General features: G+C 39.8%; 3 protein-coding genes, 1 long non-coding RNA gene and 1 other non-coding gene across 11 annotated transcripts; all 5 read left to right on the top strand.

The window, feature by feature from the left end:
• Nucleotides 1–4147: 4147 nt before the first annotated feature.
• Nucleotides 4148–7648, top strand: LOC103447272 (UDP-xylose transporter 3). Of its 2 annotated transcripts, none has more exons than XM_008386448.4 (9): nucleotides 4148–4422; nucleotides 4575–4621; nucleotides 4722–4889; nucleotides 5497–5681; nucleotides 5878–5945; nucleotides 6153–6285; nucleotides 6466–6627; nucleotides 6721–6993; nucleotides 7127–7648. In XM_008386448.4, the coding sequence occupies exons 3-9, from the start codon at nucleotides 4760–4762 to the stop codon at nucleotides 7223–7225; spliced, it is 1050 nt and encodes a 349-aa protein (XP_008384670.1). In that variant the 5' UTR covers nucleotides 4148–4422; nucleotides 4575–4621; nucleotides 4722–4759; the 3' UTR covers nucleotides 7226–7648. The 2 variants fall into 2 exon arrangements, with proteins under 2 accessions (XP_008384670.1, XP_070663689.1); XM_070807588.1 differs by having other exon boundaries at nucleotides 4329–4426; nucleotides 4574–4621.
• Nucleotides 7649–8280: 632 nt separating this feature from the next.
• On the top strand, nucleotides 8281–10291 carry LOC103447273 (small ribosomal subunit protein eS26x-like). The gene is made up of 5 exons (XM_008386449.4): nucleotides 8281–8472; nucleotides 8577–8669; nucleotides 8847–8931; nucleotides 9059–9189; nucleotides 9994–10291. Exons 1-5 carry the CDS (start codon nucleotides 8470–8472, stop codon nucleotides 10078–10080), a joined length of 399 nt encoding a protein of 132 aa, XP_008384671.1. The 5' UTR covers nucleotides 8281–8469; the 3' UTR covers nucleotides 10081–10291.
• A 127-nt stretch (nucleotides 10292–10418) lies between these two features.
• LOC139189180 (uncharacterized) lies at nucleotides 10419–19216 on the top strand. Its single transcript, XR_011572826.1, has 3 exons — nucleotides 10419–10434; nucleotides 18491–18637; nucleotides 18727–19216. It is a non-coding gene; the product is annotated as an uncharacterized lncRNA (long non-coding RNA).
• A 2483-nt stretch (nucleotides 19217–21699) lies between these two features.
• LOC103422646 (uncharacterized) lies at nucleotides 21700–25951 on the top strand. 6 transcript variants are annotated; one of them, XR_011573203.1, is made up of 10 exons: nucleotides 21764–22227; nucleotides 22593–22778; nucleotides 23500–23592; nucleotides 23698–23880; nucleotides 23964–24066; nucleotides 24168–24353; nucleotides 24428–24763; nucleotides 24885–24933; nucleotides 25091–25464; nucleotides 25550–25951. XR_011573203.1 is itself a non-coding variant. In XM_070808198.1 (10 exons), the coding sequence occupies exons 3-10, from the start codon at nucleotides 22650–22652 to the stop codon at nucleotides 25671–25673; spliced, it is 1698 nt and encodes a 565-aa protein (XP_070664299.1). In that variant the 5' UTR covers nucleotides 21806–22227; nucleotides 22318–22369; nucleotides 22593–22649; the 3' UTR covers nucleotides 25674–25951. The 6 variants fall into 6 exon arrangements, 4 of the variants coding, with proteins under 4 accessions (XP_028943961.1, XP_028943962.1, XP_028943963.1 ...); XM_070808198.1 differs by adding an exon at nucleotides 22318–22369 and having other exon boundaries at nucleotides 21806–22227; nucleotides 24428–24933; XM_029088128.2 differs by having other exon boundaries at nucleotides 21700–22227; nucleotides 24428–24933.
• A 554-nt stretch (nucleotides 25952–26505) lies between these two features.
• TRNAG-GCC (transfer RNA glycine (anticodon GCC)) lies at nucleotides 26506–26576 on the top strand. The gene has a single exon. It is a non-coding gene; the product is annotated as a tRNA-Gly (tRNA).
• The last annotated feature ends 977 nt before the right edge of the window (nucleotides 26577–27553 follow it).

Below are 27553 nucleotides of genomic sequence, written 5' to 3' on the forward strand. Positions count from 1 at the left end.
GACACTAACACTAGGTTGCACAACACATCATATATTCTTATCTTCTTGTATTTTTGTTCTTAATTAGAAAAAGTACACTAAGATTATTTTGACGTATCAATAACAGTTTATACTTGAAAAATAACAGTATATTAATATGAAGTGTGTTGTTTTCTTATTCGCATGGCGTAAATGCACCGAGTAACGCACTCAGTCTCTTATTTTGTAGCTCATGCTTTTGGCGTTCCTTTTTGTGAGTTGGTAGCTCATAGTTTGAAGTTTAATCTTCGAAAGCAACGTAAATGTGTTTATTCGCTCCTATCTTACTATTATAAATACTAGCATTTTTGGACATGTTCATGTGTATGCGAAAGATCTTTTTTAATCATGGTGAGCTATGCACGCAAATAAAATTCTATTTTCTTTTCCACATTTGTACTCAATGTAGCTAATAGGCAAGATATAAGATTGATTCTTCCAATCTTGGAGCAAAAAATAATTCCAGAAATCCGTGCTAGTGCCCCAGAGATTCTTGGATTTCTTGCAATATGAGATTTAATCCCATAACTCTTATTTTTATTTTACATGCTTTGACGCTCTCCCGCCTCATGTTTTCCACAGAGTGTTGTGCCATACTACGAAAATTATACGGTTTAGAAGGATTATAACTCATTTATTTGAATGAAAGCTCTTGAACAACCAAGTCCCCTGCCAACCAAACTACGAATTCTCAATTCTTTGATCGATAGGAACCTCGAAAAAAGTTTTGGGGTTTTGAGTACTTAAAAAAGGCTCTAAAAAAACGGAACTACAAGTAAATCTTAATAAAAGCATATGATGAGAAATTATTTGAGTCGAGCATTTCCAAGTGTGAACTTTTTTCCGAAGAAGATAAGAATTCATTAAATAGACAAGGCTCACAAAGATAGAAAGGGATCATCCGGATCCCTTCCACCAAATCCACCTAATCATCCCATTCAGACATTTGAAATTTGATGCAACGACTAAAGTTATTATAACTTTTAAAATGACCACCTGTTTTTAGACGTTGAATCAAATTTCAAGAGCTCGAATGGATTGATTAGATGAATTGGTAGAAGAGATTCAGATATGTTCCTTATCCCACAAAGATTTCCACGCGCAAGTCAACATCTGTGGAGGCTTTAGAAATTTTTTTTGTTTCGGTCTTTGGTCTAGTTTTTGGTTGTTGATGCCATGTCGGTAGGAATTCAGACATAGGAGCTCTTATTCTTTCCTACAACTACCAAAAAAGCGTGGCAAGTAACCAAATTAAATATCACAGAATTTGGTAAGAAATCGCTCTACTGAGACAAGTCGCAGCAAATGGGCCCCATGCTTCTCCAACCATACAAAAGAGACACATGGTGGTGAAGGCGTAATTAGAGGCCACCCTCCCTTATGCGGATCTCTCTATATTTTCTTTATGAAATTATAGGGATCCTTATATTTTACCTGTTCATCATACGTGTGCGATCAGTATTATTTATGTTTAATTTTAAATAAAATAATTTTTTATCGTACAATGTATAATGAACTAGAATATAAAATTTTAATTTATTGCCTTTAATAAGTTAACATGCACTGCCCAAATAGATGTGTGAGGGATGGACAGTGACAGAACATATCACATGCACTACCCAAATCGAAGCACGAAAACGAAATAATGGGTGGGACTCGGCCACTTCCCACCATGAGATTATCTCAAACCTAAAAGAGATCAAAGGATCATGTTTAACTCTATAGCCTTGTAAGAAATTATTTTTTTAATGAACAGTGTCAAACTATATTTTATATCATCTCCAACCAAGTGAGTCAAATGATCATAAGCCAAAACATAGCCCGTTTAAGAAAAAAAACTCATCTCTAATCGAAGGGGGCTATTTTTTAGCCCACTTAATAATTTATTATTTTAATTGAATTAATATGTCTAATTGAATTAAACTATCATATTAAAATAAGATTTTCAGATATATTTTGAGTGTCACTTGTCGCTAAATGAATAAAGCTATGGTTCTCTTATCTTTATATAATGAAAAGGATGTGAAAATTTGGTGAAGAATTGAATAAAATGATGTAAGATAGTATGAAATTATGAAATGATGTGAGAAATTGTATAGAAATGGCTTAGGTATTTATAGGAAAAAAATTAGAATTTTTTTTAAATTTTGTCTAAAAAAAAAATCGAATTCAACAATAACATGACGTCTGCTAGCCTAGGTTTGGGCTGGTGCAAACGGGCTGGCTGGCTCTTTTTGGCCAACCCGCTGGCCTAGTAGATGGAATTATGGCCCGATAAGGCTCACAAGCCCTTTGGTCTAGCCTTATGTTGAAGACGATTTTTGTATTAAAACATGATATATTTTGACCTATGTCCCTTTGGCTAATACTACTTATCTTCCCCATGGTTGCAGACGAGAGAAAGTAAAGGTGCTCGGTTATTAGGTGTGGAAAATGAAAGTGGGAACGGTCCTAAAATACCATTATGGAAGAACAATGACCTACAAGCTTAAAGCCTGTGCGATCCTAAAATACAAGTATGGAAGAACAATGACCTACAAGCTTAAAGCATGTGCGATCCCCTAAACCCTAAAAAAGTTTAAAACAAACAAATCGCTTACGCTGGGATTCTAGTCCTTGACTTTTGAAAACCAAGGGCTTATCCAATAGAAACAATTAGTAGTGGTGGGCACAGGCCGGGCCGGACCCAAATTTGAAGGGATCGAACCAGACCCGAGTGTAAAGGAGACGGGCATGGGCGAGTCGGGGATTACATTTTCTTACATAGGAACTGGACCTTACCTGGCCCGATTGAAATAGGCTGGTTCGGGTAGGGTCCACGGGTCCTTGGTTTTGTTTGTTTGTTTTTTTTTTTTTTTTTGAAAAAAAAAACTGGAATTTGCACAGATTCACCAATGTAGCATATTATGCAATAAGAAACCCAGATAATGCAAGAGGAAAGATTTCGAAAAATTTCCAATTCCAAATGCACCCACTTCCTTATAAATTCTTCAGCATAAACATCTCCGAACAAAGCAGATTGAGACTCAGTAAATCAATACTCACAACAGAAACCCAGATAATATAATCCACAAAAAGTTGAAGCGCATAGCCAAATTAACAAAGTGTAAATATTTAGCAGGTCATTAAGTATATAGGCATCACAAGAAATCCATGATAAATATGAACAAATCTCGATATGAAAGCCCTAATACGAAGCTAAGAGTGACCTAACACATATGGAGAGATCAGTACTCTTCGGCCTTAGCATCCTCACTGGCAGTAGCATCGGTACATTCCACCGCAGAGCTCGCAGTCTCGGACTTTATGGGGCCGTTTTGGAGCAGCAGAAGCAACGGCGTTCCTGGACTTGATGGTGTCGAGCATGTGCTTTCTAATCTCCTTGGAGTAAACCTGCAGGATCTGAATCCCGCCTCCTCAATGAAGAGAGGGGACGACGCACTCGAGACGACGAATGAGAGGTAACAAATCAAAAAGATGGGTGGCGGGGTGGCTGGGTTCTATAAGTCTGGGTCTTTGGGATGTCAAATAGAGACGGCGAGAAAGAGGTGACAAATCGAGAATATGGTGGTCATCTGGGTCGTCGTGCTGTCGGGGTGGTGGAGGGAAGGGGACGACGCACTGGAGACGGCGAGAGAGACTCGATCGACAGAGTGAGAGTGATATTTAAGTTCGATAGGTTTGAGGACTAGCAAACCTAAAACCAACGATTCAGATTGGATGGAGAGATGATTTCTTCAATCTCATCCGTCCATTCTAACTACAAATAGGCCAGTCCGGGTACCCAGGGTTCTTATACTTCAGGAACCAGTCCGAACTGAAAATTTCAAAAGCCTGCCCCGCCCCATTTTTGTTTTTACAAAATAGGAACCGGCATGTACCCGTCCCGAACTGCGGTTCCTATACTTGTTTGCCCACCCCTAACAATTAGCATGAAATGGGTCCCCAAACAATAAAAAAAATATAATGAAAAATGATCAAAAATTCAGAGTTTTAACAAAAGGGTAAAAAGTTATTGTAAGTGAATAATACGAAAAATGATTTTTTAGAGTAAAAATATTATTAACGTTAAATGTGAACAGGATCAAGAATATTTCGTTAAGTTTTCCAAAAAAAATCGACACATGCTGATGTGGCGTTATTAGAGGCCACCCTCCCCCGGAAATCGGAATCAAAAAATAAAAAATCAACAAAAAACCCCCCAAAAATAAAATAAAAATTCATTTCATTTTCCCAATTTTCCAATTTTTTTTTTCGAATTTTCACAAGAATTAAACGAAGAACACATGCTGATGATGCCCGCCATCAATGCCACACTCGATTCTTTGCAATCTCAGTGATCGGTGTTTGATTGATTTGATTTGACCGTCCTTTGCCGATTCCAGCTTCCGCATCTTCGTTTCCGTACGTTATTTCTCTCTCCCTCCTTTTCTCGCTTTCTCTGTTGATTTGGTGTTTCTTAGTAAGAAGCAGATCTAGAGTTTCATAATCGAAAATTGGAGCCAGTGTCGGTGGCGATTTGTAATTGTGTGTGTTTGCCATTGTTGTTGCTGCAGTTCTGAGCTGCTTTGCGCCTGAAAAATCTGAAATTTCGGATAATGAGGTACGAATTTTGAATGTGGGCATTTATGGTATGTCTGTTTTGTGATTTTTACTGGAAATTGATTGAAATTGGTTGGATATTTCTTTCTGGGATATGCTAGATCCGTGTAAAGGTTTGGGCTTTGAATTGAGGGAAAGAATGTGGAAGATGGGAGAGAGCCCGAAGTTCCAGCTGGGAACCATTGGGGCTCTGAGTTTGTCGGTGGTGTCGTCGGTGTCAATCGTGATTTGCAACAAGGCGCTTATTAGCACACTTGGTTTCACTTTTGGTGAGTAATGCACCTGTTTGATATGAAATTTGATGCACCTGTTTGATATGAAATTTGGCATATGTATATATTGGTTTTCTGCTTTGTTTGGGTGGTTGGAATTCCTTCTATGGCACATTTTTTTGGTTTTAAGATAGTGTTAAATGATAAATGTCGGTAGAATTTGGTTGCTTCAATACATATAATGTTGGCAAAAGATTTTCTAGTTAATTCGGCTGGTGCATCTTAAAAGCTTGAATGTGGTTTACTTTGATGGAAACCGAAAAGATGGTTGGTCATGATTCATGAATGTAGAGCTAATTTATGATAACCACAGAGGGAAATACGAAAGATTTGAGTATCATATGTATTCTCATTTCGTTTGCTTTTTTTGAGAATACTTCTGTGTATTCTCTAAGGTGATTCATTAAAAAATTATGTATTACAAAGATCATGCTAATGATCTTTAACTCATATGTATTCTCTTTTTTTGAGTATCATATGTATTTGCTTTGTTTCTTGTAATTATGTAGTTTCTTTAGCTTAACATCATGCTAATGATCATGATATTGTACTATCGCCTTGTCAATGTTAATTAATATACTAAATCACAATATGGGATATGCAGCCACAACTTTGACAAGCTGGCATCTTCTAGTCACATTTTGTTCGCTTCACGTAGCGTTATGGATGAAATTTTTTGAACACAAGCCTTTTGATGCTAGTTCTGTAATGGGATTTGGAATTCTTAATGGAATCTCTATTGGCCTTCTGAATCTTAGCTTGGGTTTCAATTCCGTTGGTTTTTACCAGGTAAAGTTCTTGTTAGTTTTGGCTGCCTTCATCAACTTGAGACATGCATTTTTAATGTTGTACTGTATGTGATCCTGTTCGTGCTATGATTATTTACTTCTTTGCCAAACGATATTACATTTTCATTTTAAAATCTGTTACTGTTTCAGCAGTTTTAATGTAAATTATCAATTTCTGAAGAAATTTTCTTTATCAGATGACAAAACTGGCAATCATCCCTTGTACTGTTCTTCTGGAGACCCTTTTCTTTAAGAAGAAATTCAGGTCAGTGTTTATCATAGATCGGTTGTGGGATGAATTTGTTTGTAGTTCAATCTAGTTTGAATTAAACCCGGAAATTTTGTATATAGGATGTTATATTTGCTTTCACTATTTACCTGAGTCATTATATTAAGTTTCGATGCACGATTTCGTTGAATTTTCAACTGATACAACTGCATACTTGTTCTGACACTCTTTACCTTATGACAGTCGAAGTGTCCAGTTTTCACTCTCCATCCTTCTTTTGGGAGTTGGGGTTGCAACAGTGACGGATCTTCAACTCAATGCTCTGGGTTCTTTTTTGTCCCTGCTGGCAGTTTTAACAACCTGTGTTGCTCAGATTGTATCCTAAATTGAACTGAGCTTTTCTATTTCATTAGATGCATTGTACACGTTTAATGTTTAAGCAAACCGCTTTTGATAAAAAAAAAAGAAATCATATCAATAAGATCTGCATTATTTACTGATTACTGTATGGCATTATCGTAGTGTTTATTGTTTTAGACCTTAACAGCTATTTCAGATGACCAATACCATCCAGAAGAAGTTCAAAGTTTCATCAACCCAACTTCTGTACCAATCTTGCCCCTATCAGGCAATAACGTTGTTTGTCATTGGTCCATTTCTAGATGGACTTTTGACTAATCAAAATGTTTTCTCATTTGCATATACCCCTCAAGTGCTGGTGAGTATTCAATATTTCCCCAGTGCTGCCTCCCCAGACCCCTTTCCAACATTTCTATATCCTTCATTTACCGTGATATTGTCTATGTTGCAGTTCTTCATTGTTCTGTCCTGCCTGATATCTGTCTCCGTAAACTTCAGTACATTTTTGGTTATTGGAAAGACGTCTGCAGTAACCTATCAGGTCCTTGGACATCTGAAAACATGCCTTGTTTTGGCATTTGGCTACATTCTACTTCGTGACCCATTTAGCTGGCGCAACATTTTGGGGATATTGATTGCTATAGTCGGGATGGTGCTCTATTCTTATTATTGCACTCTCGAGAGCCAGCGGAAGGCTAATGAAGTATCCCAACAGTTACCCCTGGTGCGTCCCAATTTTTCATATCTCATTCACACGTTCTCTATATAATTCCCATATCCTTTATCTGAAATATTAACTTGGCCCAAATTTGTGCCGATTCATTGGCTAATACTACCTATCCTCCCCATGGTTGCAGACGAGAGAAAGTGAAGGTGCTCAGTTATTAGGTGTGGAAAATGGAAATGGGAACGATCCTAAAATTCCTGTATGGAAGAACAAGGACCTACAAGCTTAAACGCCTGTGTGATCCCTGAGTTCATTTGCAGTAGATCAAATTTAGTGGCGGAAAAACTGTTCCGGCGATGAAGATGTTGCTGGAGAGGGGTTTCTATCTGTGGCATTGTGGGTTTATAATTTCCGTTGTAGAAGGAAGCTTCAGGTCAAAGAAATGTCTTATTTTTCTTACTTTATATAGCAGTTTTGGTTATTAACTTTGTCTGAAACGGGTTTGGCAAATCGGATTTATACCGAAAATTTTGTGTTGTAACCCAAATTTTAGTTGTATTAGTGAAAATTGCTGAACCACAGTATTTGGTCTGCAGATTTCATGAGGTTAGCCCTCTAAATGTAGTTGAGAAAACAAAAACATAATCGCACTTGTACCAGTATGAGAAAACAAAAGCAATTTCCTGGAGCAATGAAGGCATAATTGTGATTAGATGCTTTCTCATGCCATGGTGTCGGGGAATGTACGGTGTTTATGTTGTTTGACTGTAAATTTGATATGTATCATTCTATATCAAATTTGATATGGCTCCAGCACATGTAGGGCTTGTTTGGGAGTGGTTTTAAGTCAGGAATTGTTTTAAATGACTTAAAACACTTTCAGAGAAAAAGTTTTTTGGATTCTAAAAGTACTTACGGTAGTAGCAAAATGTTTTTGAGTTTTAAAAGCATTTAAGTGATTTTTCAAGACTCGGTTGTATTTTTATCAAGAATTAGTTTTAAAAACATTTTACAATCATTTTAAAAGCATTAGCAAACGAGCTAGTATGTCAATACAAAATGTAATCACCATGGTACAAAAAGATAGCTGTCATTCCATATTTTAGGAGAGATTTTTCAGTGTGACCGGTACATAGAGTGGTACACCACATGTCATTATACAAATGGTGGGATATATGTGTTAAAAAGTTAATAACTTAAAAAGTAAAAATTTTCACTACTTATATAAAAACACGTGTTCCGATCACAATGAAACATTTCTCATATTTTAGGAGTGTTGGGGAAAAAAAATGAAAACAACAAGGAAGCAATAATTTATTTTTAGTTTTGAAACAAATAAAAAGAGAGAAAATGAATTAACGGGCCCGGCCCGAATGGATCATAAGCCCGCAAAACCCTAGTAAAAGAAAGCGGACACAAATATATACCCTCCTACCTTAAGAGGCCGCCGAAGCATTTGGCAGCAGAAGGAGAAGAAGCTCAGATCGAGAGGGCGGCTTAGGGTTTCACTTCCCTGAAGGCAAAACAGCAACCATGGTAAATCTTCTCTCCCCCATATCTCCATCCCCAAATTACACGATTAACGAGTAATATTTTACTTACCATTCAAATTAGAATTCTTAGTCTCTCTCTGTTTGCAGACTTTCAAGAGAAGAAATGGCGGCCGGAACAAGCACGGCCGCGGCCACGTGAAGTTCATCCGCTGCTCCAACTGCGGGAAATGCTGCCCCAAGGTGTGCTTTTACCTCATTATCCCTTTTTGTATTTTTATTAAAGTTTAAATCTTTGGAGGTGAAAGATTTGAAATTCGAAGTGGGTTCTGAGTTTCTAATTAGTTTTTGGATTATTTTTAAGTGGGTTCTGGTTTTGAATTAGTTTTATGATTAATTTATTGGGTTTGTGTTAAAAAGGACAAAGCTATCAAGAGGTTTCTGGTGAGGAACATTGTTGAGCAGGCTGCAGTTAGGGATGTTCAGGAGGCTTGTGTTTACGATGGTAATAATCCTTTCCCTTTCTGTTTAATTCCGTAAATGTTTCTTCGTTTTGTTTTCGGTGTTATTTTAGTATTTGATTTCTGATGACTGCTGATAATGTTTTACTGGGAATGCTGTTTGATTTGAAGGTTACACTCTTCCTAAGCTGTATGCTAAGATGCAATACTGCGTTTCTTGTGCCATCCACTCCCACGTTGTGAGGGTTCGGTCTCGCGAGAACAGGAGGAACCGTGAACCCCCTCAGCGTTACAGGCGCCGGGTATGCTTTAAACTTCATCCCCATATATCTTTATCTTTTATTTTGTTTTAGTTTATGCTTCTATGCAATTTGGCTTATGGTTCAGTGTGCCGTATGCTTTCACGTAAGCTGTATGTTTTGTGTTTGTTCAATACTTATGTTTGTTGGGATTTCGTGTTTGAAATTATTTCATTATACATTCCACCTAAGTTGACGAGGGTCCATCCATACAAACTTAACAAGTTTAAGAGCAAAGGAGCTAATGCCATTTTGAATTTGGTTAAAAGAGGTTCGGATGCACCCAACTGTGAAGACTCTATTTCCTTTGCCTTTAGGACACACATATTTGGTAGCTAAACTTTAGACTTATTATTTGGTTAAATGATCCGTGTACTTCCATTACTAGTGGCATTTAGGAGCTTGAAGACTCATGCTAAACAATTTTTTGTTTAACTTCAAAATTGTATGTAGTATCGTAGTAATATCTCAATAACATTTACTGGCTAGGAGTTTCCCCTGCTAAAGTTTTTATACCTCCGTCTGATTTTCGAATCCAGCTGTTGCTTTCATTCTTTAATTAAAGGTTTTTATTTGCCGATATTAGGATTGAAGTGTGGTACTTATAAAAGCACCCTATCTGTCTAGTTCAGCTGCATCCCCTCTCCCCAATGTTAGCATTTCACCTTTTTGGCTAGATAGTTGCTACCCGGAAGCAACATTTGATATATTTGGTTCACATTTTGCCGTAATTTTTTAGTTTGTACATTTGCTTTCATCATTCACTGTCTTTTAATAAACCTTTCAATTTCGATTTATGCATTTCAGGAGGATACACCTAGGCCTGGTGCACCTGGTGCTCCTGGTCAGGGTCCACGCCCTGTTGGTGCTGGAGCGCCAGCTGCTCGTCCATGAAAAGGCATCACATATGTTGCTCAATTGCTTTGAGGATGTGCATTGAGACTTTTAATTTTGGCTGCTACCTCGCTTTATTTCCATTTTATCTTTGAATGCGTCTTTGACTCCGTTGTGACTTATGTGTAATATCATATAGTGCTTCAGTCTTATATGTCGTACTTATCATGTTGCGGGAAGGTATTTACAAAGGGCAGCCGGAGATTCAAAACCAGAGTCTTTACACTTTCATATTCGTATTAACTTTCATCAACTTTTGTTGGTTTTCACTTAGAATTTTATCTCTGAAGATTTTGTTACGCTAGTTTTTATCTCTGGGTATCTCTGAAGATCAGCCCTCGTTGGCTCCGAATGGTAATGGTCCTATTTCCTAATCGTTTTTACAGCTCCGAATGGTAATGGTCCTGTATCTCCATCGGCACCCGGATGCAGTGTTAAATGAGCAAGGGGGCCATAGAAACTTCTTTTCGAACGACTCCACTCAAAGTTGTTTGGGAGCATATGCTCCTATCAACTTTACCCGGGACACACAAAAGAAGTACTTTGATCCTATTAGACGGGGGAGGGTGAAGAAGCTAGGACAGAAGGGTAGAGTTCAAGAGAGCAAAATGCGTTTAGGAACGTGGAATATAGGAACCTTAACGGGAAAATCTATGGAAGTAGTGGAAGTTATGGTGAGGAGAAGGATAAATATTATGTGCCTACAAGAAACTAAGTGGGTTGGTAGTAAGGCAAAGGATCTAGAAAACTCAGGGTTTAAACTTTGGTATTCGGGCACAAATAGAACGAGAAACGGTGTTGGCATCATCGTGGACAAGACCTTGGTACAAGATGTTGTAGATGTCAAGAGGGTAGGAGATAGAATCATGGCAATCAAGATTGTAATAGGACAAGAACTTATCAATGTGATTAGTGCGTACGCACCTCAAGTAGGGTTGGATACGAGTTCGAAGGAGAAATTTTGGGAAGATCTTGGAGACTTGGTGCAAGGAATTGCTCAGACGGAGAAGTTATTTATAGGAGGAGATTTAAATGGACACGTGGGCAGGGAGACAGGCAACTATGGAGGTTTTCATGGTGGCCATGGTTTTGGGGAGAGAAACGAGGATGGGGAAGCTATCTTGGATTTTGCAATGGCATATGATCTCTTCTTAGCCAACACCTTCTTTAAGAAGAGGGAAGAACATGTGATCACCTACAAGAGTGGGTCGTCAAAAACACAAATAGATTTTCTTCTAATGAGGAAAGGGGATCGTATAACTTGTAAGGATTGCAAAGTTATACCTGGAGAGAGTGTGGCTAATCAACATCACTTGTTGGTGATGGATGTACATATCAAAAGAGTAAGACAAAAGAACAAGACTTGGAAGTGCCCAAGGACTAGATGGTGGAATCTAAAAGAAGAAAAACAAGTCATTTTCAAAGAGAAGGTAATCACCCAATGGGTGTGGGATAGAGAGGGGGAAGCTAGCCAAATGTGGGATTCCATGGCTAGTTGTATCCGAAAAGTAGCAAAAGAGGTATTAGGAGAGTCCAAGGGCTTTGCCCCACACCAAAAGGAATCTTGGTGGTGGAATGAGGAGGTACAAACAAAGGTGAAGGCTAAGAAGGAATGTTGTAAAGCCTTATACAAGGAGAGGACCGATGAAAATGGTGAAAGGTATAGAAAAGCGAAGCAAGAGGCGAAGAAAGCTGTCAGAGAAGCTAAGTTAGCGGCTTACGACGATATGTATAAACGACTAGATACCAAAGAAGGAGAGTTGGATATCTATAAACTATCTAGAGCAAGGGAAAAGAAGACAAGGGACCTAAACCAAGTGAGGTGCATCAAGGATGAGGATGGAAATGTTCTTGCTACAGAGAACGCGGTTAAAGACAGATGGAGAGGTTATTTTCATAATCTTTTCAATGAAGGACATGAAATGAGTGCTTCTTTAGGGGAGTTGAGTAACTCAGAAGAGTGTAGAAACTACTCTTTTTATCGTCGAATCCGGAAGGAAGAAGTGGTTGTAGCTTTGAAGAAGATGAAGCATAAAAAAGCAATAGGCCCAGACAATATACCAATCGAAGTGTGGAAACTTTTGGGAGAGACAGGTATAACATGGCTCACTGACCTTTTCAATAGGATTTTGAAAACAAAGAAGATGCCAAATGAGTGGCGAACGAGCACTTTGGTGCCTATCTACAAGAATAAGGGCGACGTACAAAATTGCATGAACTATAGGGGTATTAAGCTAATGAGTCATACAATGAAGCTCTGGGAGAGAGTCATTGAGCATAGATTGAGGCAAGAGACACGGGTTTCGGACAACCAATTCGGATTCATGCCAGGGCGCTCAACCATGGAGGCAATCTATCTCTTACGAAGATTGATGGAAAGATATAGAGATGGGAAAAAGGATTTACACATGGTCTTTATAGATTTGGAAAAAGCGTATGATAGGGTCCCAAGAGACATTCTTTGGAGGATTTTAGAGAAGAAAGGAGTACGAGTAGCATATATCCAAGCTATAAAGGATATGTATGAAGGAGCAAAGACTGCCGTAAGAACTCATGAAGGACAAACCGAAAGCTTTCCCATAACTGTAGGATTACATCAAGGCTCATCCTTAAGTCCTTACCTTTTTGCGTTGGTAATGGATGAGTTAACAGGACATATTCAAGATGATATTCCTTGGTGCATGCTTTTTGCAGACGATATAGTGTTGATAGATGAAACTCAGGAAGGGGTAAATGCAAAGCTTAACCTTTGGAGAGAAGTGTTGGAATCTAAAGGTCTTCGCCTAAGCCGATCAAAGACAGAATATATGGAATGCAAGTTCAGTGCAAATGGAGGCCAAAACGAGTTAGGGGTGAGGATCGGAGATCAAGAAATACCAAAGAGCGACCGTTTTCGTTACCTAGGATCTATCTTGCAAAAGAACGGAGAATTAGATGGAGATCTCAACCATAGAATACAAGCTGGATGGATGAAGTGGAAGAGTGCATCCGGCGTGTTGTGTGACCGCCGTATGCCACTGAAGCTCAAGGGAAAATTTTATAGGACGGCAATAAGGCCGGCGATGCTGTATGGCACAGAATGTTGGGCGGTGAAACATCAACACGTACACAAAATGGGTGTAGCGGAGATGAGGATGCTTCGTTGGATGTGTGGGCACACGAGAAAGGATAAGATTAGGAATGAGGATATCCGGGGTAAAGTAGGAGTAGCCGAAATTGAAGGAAAGATGAGAGAAAATCGGTTACGGTGGTTTGGACATGTGCAAAGAAGGCCTACTGACGCTCCGATTAGAAGATGCGACTATGGGACAAAGGTTCAGGGCCGAAGGGGTAGAGGAAGACCTAGGAAAACTTTGGAAGAGACTCTAAGAAAAGACTTAGAGTACTTGGATCTAACGAAGGACATGACACAGGATCGAGCACAATGGCGTTCTAAGATTCATATAGCCGATCCCACCCAGTGACTTGGATTTTCTAAGTCTCCAACCGAGAAGTTTTCCTCACTCGGGAAATTAAGAGAACACTACCCCAACCTACATGCTCCACTCAGAAAGCTTCAACATACAAGCTTCAACAAAAGAAAATTCAAAGAACTTAGCGAAGAAGGCTTTGGTGTATTTAACACAATACGTTGAAATGAAGGAAAGCTTATTTATTGATATCCCCGATAAGCTACAAATATGTACATATACATGAGTCAAAATAAACACACAAGAGGGAGCCTTCACAAAGGTTGCTTAGGAGAAGTCTCAGCAGTCGGTAGAGCCCCAGAAAGAGAAGGCACCGGAGGGGGATCATTTGGAGCCTCAGTACTGGACAGAACCCTAGAAGGAGGAGGCATCAGAGGTTGATCATTCGGAGCTTCATTACGCGGTACAGCCCCAGAAGACGAAGGCAATAAATGTCTTTGGAACAAACCCACAAATCTCTGATGATCAAGTAAAACCTGACCATCAGTTTCCTTCATCTGGTCAAGCTTCCTCTTCATGTTTGTAGCATAGTCATGTGCGAGCCGGTGCAACTGTTTATTCTCATGCTTGAGCCCTCTAATCTCCTGTTTGAGACTCATCACTTCAGCCGCCAATGATTCAACTTGGCGGGTTCGAGCAAATAGGCGTTGGGCCATATTAGACACAGAACCCGCACACTGAACACTGAGAGCCAGCGAATCCTTAACAGCTAACTCATCAGACCGTTTGGAAAGTAGTCTGTTATCTTTAGGAGTGAGAAGGTTCCTGGCCACCACCGCAGCGGTCATATCATTCTTCATCACGGAATCCCCAACGGTAAGAGGACCAGTAGGGGAGACGAAGGATGGGCGCCATATGTTGTCTGGAGAAGGCGGGGCTGCCTCTTCAACAAGGTTCAAGTCAAAACGACGGTCGGAGGGGCCAGACATTTTCAAAGGTGTTGAAGAGAGAAGAGGTCGGACAAATCAAGATCTTAGAAGTGCAAGAATGAAGCTTCTACTGGTGGAGATTCAAGTGTGCTTTGGAACTTAATGCCAGCCCCTATAAAAATCTGCACTCGACGGAGCTTCAGAAATCGAAGAGGCGCCTGCTCAGAAATCGAAGAGGCGTTTGCTTTCTCAAAAGCTGGGCTGCTTAGAGATCACGAGGGTTGATCTCAGAAATCGAAGAGGCGTTTGCTTTCTCAAAAGTTGGGCTGCTCAAAGACCACGAAGGCCGACCTCAGAAATCGAAGAAGCGCTCGCTTTCTCAAAAGCTGGGCTCCCCAGAGACCACGAGGGCTGATCTCAGAAATCGAAGAAGCACCTACTTTTCCAGCCTTGTCAGCACCTGTCACATGCACACTCAGCTTTGCGGAAATTATGGGCATTCTGTCGAAGACTTCTGGGGAAGTAGAAAACACATGAATCTAACTGTTCAATCACCCACTTCCCACACGCAACAATAGCTCATGGGTACCACAGATAACTTTGCCAAAGTTCTCTGCCAAAGTTGAGCACGTGAAGCTTGCAGCTCCCACTACATCGTTCTGACCAAGAAGGGTAAAAGAATAGCAAAGAAACAGCACTAACAAAGTTTAGACCCATAAATTTTGAAGGTCTAGCTACCATATTATTACCCACAAGGGTAAAGGAACAGTACCACTGCTGGATAATTGGAAAGTCCCTGTGTGTCAACCTCTGTGCTTCGTGGCAAGGTAGACTAGCAAACATGCCCAACTTTTACTCACATTCGAGAAAACACTCCCAACAAGATTGCTTGCTCCAAAATTGAAGAGGCACCGCCCTCCGAATCTCGAGAGCCAGACTCCCAACATGATTACTTTCTCAAAAATCGAAGAGACACTGCTCCCAGAATCTTCGAGAGCCAGACCCCCAGCATGATTGCTTTCTCAAAAATCGATGAGGCATCGTTCTCCGAATCAATCGAAGAGGCGCTTGCTTTCTCCAAAGCTGGGCTGCTCAGAGACCACGAGGGCCGATCTCAGAAATCGAAGAGGCACCTACTTTTCTAGCCTTGTCAGCACCTGTCACACGCACACTCAGCTTTGCAGAAATTATGGGCATTCTGTCGAAGACTTCTGGTGAAGTAGAAAGCACATGAATCTTACTGTTCAATCACCCACTTCCCACACGCAACAATAGCTCATGGGTACCACAGATAACTTTGCCAAAGTTCTCTGCCAAAGTTGAGCACGTGAAGCTTGCAGCTCCCACTACATCGCTCTGACCAAGAAAGGTAAAAGAATAGCAAAGAAACAGCACTAACAAAGTTTAGACACATAAATTTTGAAGGTCTAGCTACCATATTATTACCCACAAGGGTAAAGGAACAGTACCACTGCTGGATAATTGGAAAGTCCCTGTGTGTCAACCTCTGTGCTTCGTGGCAAGGTAGACTAGCAAACATGCCCAACCTTTACTCACATTCGAGAAAACACTCCCAACAAGATTGCTTGCTCCAAAATCGAAGAGGCACCGTCCTCCGAATCTCGAGAGCCAGACTCCCAACATGACTACTTTCTCAAAAGCGAAGAGAGGGTAAAGGAACAGTATCATTGCTGGATAATTGGAAAGTCCCTGTGTGTCAACCTTTGTGCTTCGTGGCAAGGTAGACTAGCAAACATGCCCAACCTTTACTCACATTCGAGACAACACTCCCAACAGGATTGCTTGCTCCAAAATCGAAGAGGCACCGCCCCCCGAATCTCGAGAGCCAGACTTCCAACATGATTACTTCCTCAAAAATCGAAGAGACACTGCTCTCCGAATCTCGAGAGCCAGACCCCCAGCATGATTGCTTTCTCAAAAATCGAAGAGGCATCGTTCTCCGAATCTCGAGAGCCAGATACCACATACCACTTTTTCAAAGTGCTCTGACAGAGTTAAAACATGTGAAATTGGCAGCTCCCACTACCGTGCTATGACCAAGCAGGGTAAAGGAATAGCATTACTACTTGTTGTTAGGGAGACTCCTATATATTTCGACCTCCATCCCCAACGGACAGGCAGACCTGCAAAAATGCTCAACCCTTCATCATATCTGAGAGGGCACTCCCAACGAAGCCTTTCGAAATATTCAGCTTTCTTTCCCCCCGATAATACCTCTGCAAACAAGCTATACTAGAGCAAGAATATCTCATATCATCAGGGTTAAAAGCAAGAGTATCCCATATCATGCTTTTTCCCTGTCTTTTCCTTTGGCCTTGTTTTTACCTGCAAGACAAGGAGAAAGAGAGCAATCAGTCAGCACTTGGAATCAAGCTTCCAGCCAGGAACTGACTGCCTGGAACCCCTTACCTGATTACTTACCTGGCATTGCTCTCGAGTACTCATCTTCAACATCTTATGTTTCCAGGGAAGATTCCGCATCTGCTTGAGGAACAGATAGGGCAAGTGTGAAGGATACAAGGAAGCATGTGGAGACAAGCGTATCAGCACACGTGCCGATACATCCATTACTCTGTCAAAAGCAAAAGTATCCCATATCAGCAGGGTGGAACGTACTCTAGATTTGATGGACTTGTTTTGACCCTCAAATTCTTCAGTCGGCCTTATACTCTGGAGGAAACCAGAAAACCCTCCAGCTCAGTTCAAGAATAAGCCTGTGGAAAGTTACTTCTTCAAAAGCAAAAGTATCCCATATCATCTCTTCTCATTTTTCTTCTCTTTATCCTTCATGCTGCTGCAAGATGGGGAGAAGGTGAACAATCAGTCGGAGCTTTGATTGCTTACCTTGTCTGTCACCTCTTTCAGCAGACCCCCTAGCTCGGCGACTTGGGGGACTCCTACTACATGGTTTGTATCGCGCTTGACCAAGCCTGAAACTACAAGTAAGCTTCAAGTGAAATTGATACATTACCTTGTGCATCTCCACCAGTTAAAGATACCACCCTGGATGGAGGAAGAGTACTTCCAGAGAAGATGCCACATCTACCTATGAGACAGAAAAGGCAAGTCAAGACGACACCACACTCCGATACTTAGAAGTTTCGTGATTACGAGATCATTCTCCCACAATATTTCCTAATGTCATTTGTACTAAATCATTCACTTGTACTCACTAAAGGAGAGCTTGAACCTATGTACTTGTGTAAACCCTTCACAATTAATGAAAACTCTTCTATTCCGTGGACGTAGCCAATCTGGGTGAACCACGTACATCTTGTGTTTGCTTTCCTATCTCTATCCATTTATATACTTATCCACACTAATGACCGGAGCAATCTAGCGAAGATCACAAAAAGCGATCGTTTTCGCTACCTAGGATCTATCTTGCAAGAGAACGGAGAATTAGATGGAGATCTCAACCATAGAATACAAGCTGGATGGATGAAGTGTAAGAGTGCATCCGGCGTGTTGTGTGACCGTCGTAGGCCACTGAAGCTCAAGGGAAAATTTTATAGGACGGCAATAAGGCCAGCGATGTTGTATGACACAGAATGTTGGGCGGTGAAGCATCAACACGTACACAAAATGGGTGTAGCGGAGATGAGGATGCTTCGTGGGATGTGTGGGCACACGAGAAAGGATAAGATTGGGAATGAGGATATCCGAGGTAAAGTAGGAGTAGCCGAAATTGTAGGAAAGATGAGAGAAAATCGGCTCCGGTGATTTGGACATGTGCAAAGAAGGCCGACTGACGCTCCGGTTCGAAGATGTGACTACGGGACAGAGGTTCAGGGCCGAAGGGGTAGAGGAAGACCTAGGAAAACTTTGGAAGAGACTCTAAGAAAAGACTTAGAGTACTTGGATCTAACGGAGGACATGACACAAAACCGAGCGCAATGGCGTTCTAGGATTCATATAGCCGACCCCACTTAGTGGGAAAAGGCTTTGTTGTTGTTGTTGTTGTTGTTGTTAACATCAGTTGTTTTGCTTTGTCCTTACTGTAAGTTTGCTAAGCATTCAAGCCGAATTTGCTGACCATCATACTTCCAGGTGATGTAGTTTATGCTACGGAATTTGGATTCTCTCGACTTTAGTGTCCGGAGCCTAAGAGTTAGGGAATCCAGGGTCTTAATGTGTGGCAAAGCGAAATTGGAGCCCTTGTGTTTGTGTGGTGGGCTAATAAATTGAGTTAATGGGGTCAGTCGAATTTAATTTGAATGGTTTGAATTTTCTAGTGTTTGAGCTCTGAATTGTAAGATCCGGAGAGTAAATTTGTCTTATGCCAGGGACAGTGGTGTTAGGGTTGATGCTTCACGAACACCACTACCACTATGTGGTGTAGTGTTATGGCCATAGGCGAAGTTACATAGGGACAGGGAGGGGGGGCCCTCCCCTTGTCGGAAATGAAGCCCATGAGCGACGGTCCGCCTCTTTGCCCTCGTCAGAAAACCTGCAAGTCGTGAAGCCTCTCCCTTGGCGATGATCTCGACGGATCGTTCTGCCAGATACCAACGTCAGTTTAGTGCCATTTCCTTGTGCGACAGTAGACGGCGGCGGCGGCGGCGGCGATGATTCGGTCTGGTGGAAGGCCTCGTGAAGAAGATGATTAGCAAAACCCTTTTAATCTTTATTACGTCACCGTTTTGTTGAGCGTTCATTTTAAATACGACCTGCCGTTTTTTATTTTTGTACTGAAACGACACCACATTCTATTCCACATCCTATCTTTTCTTGGGTTTAAATGGGATTAAAGCCCAACCATAACAAAACCATAAATCCCTCTTTGAATTTTTTTTTTTTGCTCATTTAAAAATATGTTGCAAATATTTTTATTATTAAATATTTACCAACATGATACAATTGTTCGTATTGACGTGTTGTATTGTGTAGTCATGTCTGTATTCATGCTTTATAATGCTTGAATGAAGGCTATTGTTGCCGTTGTTGTGTTGTGAGTGACCTTTTTTTAATTAAAAAAAAAAAACAGGTCCAAAACGATAGAACAACGTCATTTTGGACATGAGAAAAGAAAAAAGACAAGCGGCATCATTTCAGTGGTTAAGTTTCGCTCTTTTTATCGACAATTATTAGTTTCGCCACTGATTATGGCTGGATACTTGATGGACCTAGGGCATTTAACAAAAAGTTGTACGGAGTATAACACGAGTAAATTTGCCTTACGTAAATTTGCATTTCGTGAAGACGTGGCGGTTATATTTGAACAATAATTTATTTTTTTGTAAACATTGGTTTTGCATCTTAAGGGGTAAGGAAAAAGGTGGACAAGTCCACAGAGGAGCAATTGACAGTTGATGTAGATAGACATGGATGCTGTGGCGGGCGTAGGAAATGCATGCCAGGTTAAAGGAGAATTGACGAACAAGGATCCTCTCCGGGTCCTCTTTGTGGGGATCCCAAGATTAATTAATTGTGTCTGTTCATCGTATATTGTGAGATCAGTTTTCGTTATATACTATTTATATTTAATTTAAAATTTTAAAAATTTAAAATATTTCTAACATTTGTACAATAAACGAACATGATTAATTGATCATCCAGATTTTCATAAAAAGAATCCGAAAATAATACTTATCCAGAATAGCCAAGCGTAGTTGCGTTTCTAATCGGGTGAGTTTAAATTTGGAAATTTTCAAAAGTCATGATGGCCAACACATCTGAATGTTGAAAGAAACCATGTGCATTGCCATCCAAATCCACACACAACACAATGATCACATCTTGTGCTTAGCGGGATGCCACAAAAGACAATCTTTGAAATTTGAGTTGTACGACGTTATTATTCTTTCATAAAAATATAGAATTTTGTTAATTATAGATATATTTATATCCGATCTTTAAGTTAAATCAAATCTGTTTTACATCTTTTATAACGGAGATAATAGTGACATTTCTAGCACTTTATTAGTTTTAATTGTGAGCCTCAAAACCTATACCAAATACCCCACAAAAACACATTTCAAAATTAACGTTGAACTCATCCTGCAGCACATCAAGCCGCAGGAGCTCGCCCGACCAACATCATCAAAAGTGCCATTCACCCTTGGAGAACGGTGCGAGGGGCCATCCACCTTTTGCCTTTCGAACACATACATGCATCAGTGAACGAATGCAAAATTAGGAAATAAAGTTAAACAGTAAGATAAGGATCCCCAAACGTTTGAAAAAAGTAAGCAGGACACGAAACGACGTCGTTTGACTGCGTCAGCGTGTTGCGGTGTCTGCCTGGCGCAGCATTTCCTTTGGTAATAATGATGACATGCTGATGCGTCGTCGTTTCCTCCGCAGCCTCGCGCTTGCTTTGCATGGCGTCGCGTCGCTATGCGGCAGACATGTGTCCTCGTGTGGCCCACAACGACCGAAAATCCCCAAAATTAACGCTAAATTTCACTAGTAGCCCTCGTACTTTTGTTGTATATTTTATTTGCCCCTATAGTTTTCCTTACATTTTCATCCTCCTCCAACTAAGAAATCCGTCTTTCAATCCTTTCAAGCACGTGTTTTAATTTATTTCATGATAGAACAATGTGCACAACTAAGTTGGTGTTAATTTTGCCACTTAGTAATACAGTTTAGTGACATTCATCTTTACTTGCAAGTAAAAAGTCTTAGGTTTAATTATCGCCACCTTCCCTTATAAGTAAAAAATCTTTGGTTTGATTATTGCCAAATGCGAATTTGAATCACATTATTGTTAGTTCATTATGAGATTAAGCCAATTATTTCTTCCTTAGTGTTAATGATATCGTTTGTTAAAATAAAAGTTGGTGTTAATTCCATTAAAGGTAGACGTATATCATATTTATTAGAGTGAATCTACCCTCTAAATGCATTTAGTCGATATCCTCATTTTTACACTATGGATTAGTTAAAGCAAAATCTCATTCATTTATCAAAAAAAAAATAGTGTCAATGCCATTTTATGACGATGAAGTCATTTTTAACTGAGTAAACTCTATGGTCTAGTTGAATTTTTCAAATAAGAAGTACCCATAATTTTTTTATTGCTAAAAAATCGATAATAAATTGATATTGAAAAAGATCTCAACTCATGAGGGAGAAAACTTTGATTCGAGTTACAAAGAAGTGCTCATAATTAAATGAAAATATAATGGAACCATAAGGATGAAAGTGTAAGCAAAAAGATATTACTTGAACGAAAGTGAAAATTCGACGGGTCTTTCGTGAAAATTTAATAAAAAAAAAAAAAAAAAAAATTAAGAAAGAAACAGAAGAAGGAGGGGAGAGAGAGAGAGAGAGAGAGAGAGAGAGAGGAGGATTTTTGCCGCTTTTGCGTTTGGGTTTGGGGGGGTTTTTAAAAGGTTTTTCCTCACACCACCGAAAAACGAAACTGGTCTTCCCTTCCAATCACACCCTCTGATTCCTCCTCCAAATCTCCGACCACCGTCTGTCAACCACTCCCTCAACGGCGCCGTTTCGGCGTTTCCTTCCTCTTCCTCCTGTCATTTCCTTCTCTCTTCTCCTCCCCCAATCTTGCCTCCGTTGATCTCATGGCCCGTCTCCTCTGTTCGGCGCTGCCGAACAACGTCGTCTTCCGCGAGGATCGACCCTGCCCTTCGCCGCCCTCGCCGTCATTGCCGACCACCAACCCCGATCCCTCCGTCATAGCCACCGAATCTTGGGCCGGAGCCGAGGAGGCAACCCAGGAGATAGTCTCAAAGATTCAGCCCACTCTGGCGGCCCACCAGACGAGGAAGGAGGTCATTCAATATGTGCAGAACCTCATCACATGTAACGTCGGGTGTCAGGTAATTACAATTCTGCCCAATTACATTTCTTTCGAATTCTGTTTTGCCATCTGGGTTAGTGTTTGTTTTGTGTAATTCTTGTGCAATTAGGTGGTAATGGCGATGTGGGTTTATCTGCTCATGTCCAATTTAGTTTTTCAAGGTAATGACTTTAATAAATGGAATGGGATTTTCTCGTGTTTTCCTGTTCGATTTCTGTTTAGCAACGAAATGTTGGTACTTGGTGCAAACCGTGAAGCAATATCGTTTTTCGAGTTCATTTTTTTCTGAGGAATCGGTGAAGTTATAATGTTGTTTCTGTGTTTGTTCATTTCACTGACTTGCTTATAAGTTACGATGGCGCTTTTTGTATTGTTATCTCACAGGTTTTTCCTTATGGGTCAGTTCCTTTGAAAACGTATCTGCCTGATGGCGATATTGATATGACGGTATTTGGCAGTGCAAACATTGATGAAGTCTTTGCAACTGATGTGTATGCAATTATGAAAGGCGAGGAGAATAACGAAGCTAGTCCATTTCATGTGAAGGATGTACATTACATTGATGCCGAGGTTCTTCCCCACTCGATGCCTTAATATTTTGTTGGGAACCTTCAGTCTCTTCAGTTGAAAACATTTATAATTCCATATATTATTAGAGTTCGAGTCTTTGATGTAGGTATTATCGCATTTTTCTTTTGTTCGCATCGACATACAATACTTGTTCTTCTGTGGGATTTCTTTCCTATAACTTCGTCATCTCTTTTTGTGGTAATGTATGTTTGGGAGTGTTGAGATTGATGTGTTATATCTGACCAAGTTTTTCTCCACAGATACTGTGGACTTGTCCTGAGTGTAGAATAGAATAGATATTAATAAGCCGGTTAGCAAAATAAAGTTATTTTGTTAAATGTTCTCAATTTTCTCTCGAATATTGTTTCTTCCGAACTTTGTCTAGAACTGTTTATGTTGGTTTGGAGTTCTCCTGTGGCATATCACCCCCTTTTATTTATACAACAAAAACTGTTTAGCTTTTCTATTTGCCAGGTTGAATTTGTTTGACTTTACTTTATTAATAGGGTAAGTTCCTGATATTCATGATTGGATATTGTGGAACTCAACATCTGCAGGCATTTTGTTGAGTGCTTTTACTTTCTTGCGTTTTAACATCAGTGCTTCATGTTCATTGATGACGCTCCTAGGTTGATGAAGATATCATAATTTTCTTTGTTAGACATTTTCAATTTCCATTTGCGAGGTTACGTTATCTAAAATTTGGAGCTTTTCGTTGCAGGTTAAGCTTGTGAAGTGCATTATACAAAATATAGTTGTAGATATATCCTCCAATCAGTTAGGAGGATTTAGTACACTGCACTTTCTTGAACAGGTATTAGCAATTCAAATTTTGATTAGCTACGATTCATATTGTATAACTGAAAGTTCACTCAGGTTTGATCTTTGGGTCATATTTCTTATGTTGCTTCCTTTGCAGGTTGATAATTATATTGGCAAAAATCATCTGTTCAAGCGGAGTATTATTCTGGCAAAAGCCTGGTGCTACTATGAGAGTCGTATTCTTGGGGCCCATCATGGTTTGATTTCAACATATGCTTTGGAAACATTAATCCTATATGTTTTCCATTTTTTTCATTCGTCACTGGATGGCCCTCTGGCAGTGAGTACTCCCAAGTCAACTTTGAGTCCTTATTTCAAATACATAGATAAGTTTAAGAGCCTAATTGTTTTTCATTTTTATAGGTCCTTTATAGATTTTTGGATTACTTCAGCAAATTTGACTGGGAGAACTACTGTATAAGTTTAAATGGACCAGTATGCAAATCGTCCCTGCCTGATATAGTGGGTAAGAGATATTATTGTTTGTTTGTGATGTTAGATGCTTTATTTATGTTTTCTTGCTCTGTCTCTCTCTGACTCTCTGACTCACTCACTTAAAAACTGCAGTTGAGGCACCAGAAAATGGGAGAGATGATCTACTGCTGAGTGAAGAGTTTATTAGAAATTGTGTGGAAATGTTCTCTGTTCCATCAAAGGGGCATGAGACAAACTTGCGAGCTTTTCCCCTGAAGCATCTTAATATAATAGATCCGCTAAAACAGAACAACAACCTTGGGCGTAGTGTCAGCAGAAGTATGCATTCTGTCTCTCTCTTTCTCATGCTGTTGTGGAGTTTTATCGTAGTATGATTGATGGGTTTTGTACAGGTAACTTCTATCGAATATGCAGTGCTTTTAAATATGGAGCTCGCAAGCTCAGTTGGATTCTTTCGTTACCAGGGGAATGCATAGCAGATGAGCTGCCCAAGTTTTTTGCAAACACTTTGGATAGGCGTGGAAGCAATGGTCAGACAAATGTGCACAATAATGCGTTGTCTGGGGGTTCTGAAGCTTTGAACATTTTGTTGGAGCTTGGTGGAGATTTTGACAGTCATGGAATGAACCTGCAATATGGTCCCTTTTTCCCTGGATCTGCTACATCACCTCCTTTGTTGCCCAGTCCTCCCTTGTCACCTCAGCCATGGAAAGAGAACCCATGGGGAGGTACGTCTGAAGCCCTTCAGTTCCATCAGCATATTAATTCTCAAACTAACATAAATGGTGTTGATTGGGGAGTACATGCGTACCAAGCAAATGATTCCATTATCTCCGTTGCTGCTTTCAGAGGAGAAAAAAGGAAACCCCGAGGGACTGGAACCTACATCCCCAATGCGGTAGTGCCATTATGTTTTCTATATAATCATTTTCTCAGACTGCATTCATGTAATTTTAGATTCATGAGCTTCATATTTTTGGGTTTATTTTTCTACAAAGTCATTCTCAGAGGACTACAGTCCTGGTTTTCATAATCTCATGGTTATCTGCTTACAGTCTTTTCAGTGTTACCGTCCCTTTAAGGATAGGTTGCCTGGGAGGGGAAGGAAACAGGCACCAGGAACTTGTTTTCGATTTCAGAGACACGCCTTTGGTTATGGCTTCACTGTAGCTCCTCAAGAGTCAATCTCCCCTAAAGAATGCAGCCGAGAGCTCTCAGAAGTGGAGTACCCAATTCTAGGTCATGGAAACTCTGCGACATTAGATTACCATCAACCTCACATGCCTCTTTGGAAATCATTTCATGGCAACAGTTTCTCCAACTTGCCAGCGAAACTCGAATCTAGATCCTCATCCCCTCAGTTATGGGAGGAGGCACCCATGCCGGAATTGGACCATCAAGCAGAGTTTTTTGGAGCCGATGAGGAAAGGTAGTTGGATTTGTTAATTCGAAGTAGTCCTGCACAACGGTTTTCTTCTAAAGCTAAAAAGCTCTCCTGTTGTTTGTGTCTTCAGGATTGAAGAACAATCAAACCTTTTGAAAAATGAAGATCAGGCATTCCACCTGAAAAATGAAGATGATTTTCCGCCGCTCAACTCTCGAGTGCCGTTGAAGGAAGGATTATGCGTTGGACAATGAAGACACTAGACTGAGCTTCCGGGAAGACTTGTCCCCCTCACCTTCGATCTCCTTGGGACCTCCGTTGTTAGTTGTTTCGATATAGCATACACATATTGTACATTCTGGTTCGTTTTTGTAGTTACATATCTACGCGCACAGTCGTGCGCTTTCATTGGAAGGGGTGGATGATGTATATACGGGGTAAAGTTGGCCCCTCGGCTTGTCATTCCCTCCCAAAGTTTCTAGTTTTAAACACATGATGAAATCTATAAATGTAACTAGGAAAGTTTTGGTTATGTGGATTTTTTTTGGTCGAATGTTATTTTGAATCGATGAAAGTTAATTGCAGTGAAGTTGAGTTTATTTTGGTGAAGTGGTAACAGTTGCAGACGTGGGTTTAATCAAGTTGCTTAGAACAATGTGTTTTTCTCTCAGCAATCATGTTCAAACCTAAGTTTGATCAATTAGAACATCGTTGTACTAAAAAAACACAAGAATTCTACAAAGGTTACCATGCAGGAACCTTATGCTTAAGATGAACAAGTTGTCGCACGTAAGGGCTCGTTTGGTGCCACAATTCAATTGGATTAGAGGGTCAAAGTGAATGATTTTTGTTTTAGCAGAAAATTATAAGTGATTAGAGATAAAAGAAACTCTCACCTGACATCGTTTTACGTTTTTGTGAGAATTAAGTAATTCTTCTACCTTCATGTTGGGCAATATTTATTCATTTCTTCATGCAACGCACATTGAACGTAGCAAGTTTTCTACTACAATTACATTCTTGGGGTTGCACCTTCAATTAGGCATTCACATTAATTACGTATTTCTCAGGCAACTGACCAAGAAGGCACCAGTGGTCTAGTGGTAGAATAGTACCCTGCCACAGTACAGACCCGGGTTCGATTCCCGGCTGGTGCATCCATTTTTTTACTTTTTTGTTCATGAGAAAGAGATTTATCTCTGACCTTTTGCCCTTTGATTTTTCAGAAAAATAAATAATGAAAAGGATAGTTTTGTCTAGTCATATTCCAACGTGGCAACGGATTTTAGGGAAGAAACCAATAAAGTCGTACTTGGGCGGCACTAATTAAGTAAAGAAGGTGGGAAAGAGATGTTCTCTAGATTTTTATATCAAATTCACATAATCAATGAATTTGAAATTTTAAAATTTGACTTAATGGATAAAGTTATTATAACTTTTAATGAATTTTCATTTTTTTAACAAATTTTAAAAATCCAAATTCTTTGATTATGTGAATTTGGTGGAAATGATGATTTTCAAAAAAGAGCATCTAAATTGCCTTCTCCTCACAATGATTATTCTTAATTAAATTATTAATTATTATACAAAGACAATGCTTAAATTACTTCAACTGTATAAAAATTGGCTGAATTCATGTGATCTGTCCATTTCATTTCAGTTGCCTGCCTCCTTCCTTCAACGTCACAATAAATCTTTCGAGCCAAAAACCTCTTGCTAATTTCCACAAGTTCAGGTTCAAGCTCTGCGGACCAAGCAAAATGTGGGCGGATTAATTAACTCAATATGTTTTACTATTTGACGATTAGGCAGATCATGACGTTCGTGTACGCATCTTTAATTAATTCACGTAGAAGGTCGTAATACGAGAAAGGTAAGCTAACCATAAAAAAATCTATTTGTGTCGATTTACTATTAGTTATCACGTATAATAAAAGACAAATCTCTCTATCAAGGTTATTTATATATTCTAAAATATGATCGATATGTGATTTGAGGGATTAGGAGGAACTTTTGCATGTCATTAGGTCGTATATATATATTCCCGTGCAAGTGTAGCACTCGTACGAAGACGTATGACATCCAAGTCTTCCTACAGTATTAGAGCCACGGTTTTTCGTACCAAACTACTCGA

Source organism: Malus domestica, chromosome 11, assembly GCF_042453785.1.
Source record: "Malus domestica chromosome 11, GDT2T_hap1".
Lineage (NCBI taxonomy): Eukaryota > Viridiplantae > Streptophyta > Magnoliopsida > Rosales > Rosaceae > Malus > Malus domestica.